At 34.5% G+C, this 1,421-nt stretch overlaps 1 protein-coding gene across 1 annotated transcript; it reads left to right on the plus strand.

Annotated features, from left to right (window-relative positions):
* The first annotated feature begins 210 nt into the window (after positions 1-210).
* Positions 211-1,191, plus strand: LOC127422154 (olfactory receptor 1M1-like). The gene has a single exon (XM_051665492.1). The coding sequence runs from the start codon at positions 211-213 to the stop codon at positions 1,189-1,191; it is 981 nt and encodes a 326-aa protein (XP_051521452.1).
* Positions 1,192-1,421: the final 230 nt, after the last annotated feature.

Genomic DNA, 1,421 nt, shown 5'->3' on the forward strand with positions numbered 1-1,421 from the left:
TTATGTTTATTTTTACAGGTCTGTGATTCAAATCTTTTGCAGTTGTGTTTGCAAATTTACATAAAGGTATATTTACAGGATTTGAAAATAGTTGTTACCAATATGAAATGAAAATTTTGTGAATTCCCTAGACTTTTAAAAAGGTTTTGCTCATAGCTTTCTGTTAATTTGTATTTTCAGCTTGGGCAGAACATCGAATGCAAAGTTAACATGAGTGCCATAAATATGATTTTTTCTCAAAATATCTCCATTGTGCGTCCTGCATATTTTTTCATCACTGGACTTTCAGGTATACCATACAGCAGTTATTACTATATTTTTTTATTTTTTACTTATTTCATTGCTGTAATTGGAAACTCTGTAGTTCTTTTCATTATAGCTCTTGACCGGAGTCTGCACAGTCCAAAGTACATTGGTGTGTTTAACTTGGCCTTGGCTGACATTGGTGAAACAAATGCCCTGATTCCTAACATGTTGAAGACTTTGCTTTTTGAGTCACAGTACATCTCTTACAATAGCTGTTTGTTAAACATGTATTTTGTGTTTCTCTTTGGTTCTATGCAAAGTCTCTCTCTTGTTGTCCTTGCATTTGATCGCTTCATTGCTATTTGCTTGCCACTAAGATACCATGCCATTGTTACAAATACTGGTATGTCTTTAATTTTTTCAGCAATATGGGCATTTAACACTTTTGTGATGGCCTTGACAGTGTCTTTACTCACCCGGCTTTCATTCTGTAAATCCAATGTGATACAAAGTTATTTTTGTGACCATGGACCAGTGTATAGGTTGGCATGTAATGACAATAGCATGAATAATTTAATGGCAAACCTCTGCACAGCTTTATACCTTGTAGCACCATTGGCCATTATAATTGTGTCATATATTGGCATTCTTCTGGCCCTAATCAGAATTACAACTTGGGAAGGGCGTATCAAGGCCCTTAAGACCTGTGTTTCTCACCTGTTGTTAGTCGGAGTATTTTTCCTCCCCATAACCTGCACATACATTGCTGCATTCATGTTTGCTCTCTCTCCCAATGCAAGAATCATCAGCACATCTCTGGCATTTGTTATTCCACCAATGCTAAATCCTATAATTTATGTTTTAAACACAGCAGAAATCAAAGACTTGATGCAAAAAGTCCTTAAAAATAGATTTGCAACAATTGGACAGAGTATTTCACACTGACCACAATATATTATTATTTCTTTAATTGTCATTTGTTTACTGGGCCTATGTTATATTACCCTAATATTCTAGCTGCACAAATGCTGTTCACTCTAGTTCTTCACTGTCATCTAGTTGATAAATTGAATTAAGTGTATGTTGTTTGATTTTATGAAAAAAACACATGAAGAAATGCTTGACATTGTAGAGTAACTTAAATATCATTTCCTAATGCTTGCCAAATCTGTAAT

The sequence above is a fragment of the Myxocyprinus asiaticus genome, chromosome 31 (genome assembly GCF_019703515.2).
Source record: "Myxocyprinus asiaticus isolate MX2 ecotype Aquarium Trade chromosome 31, UBuf_Myxa_2, whole genome shotgun sequence".
NCBI classification, from domain to species: domain Eukaryota; kingdom Metazoa; phylum Chordata; class Actinopteri; order Cypriniformes; family Catostomidae; genus Myxocyprinus; species Myxocyprinus asiaticus.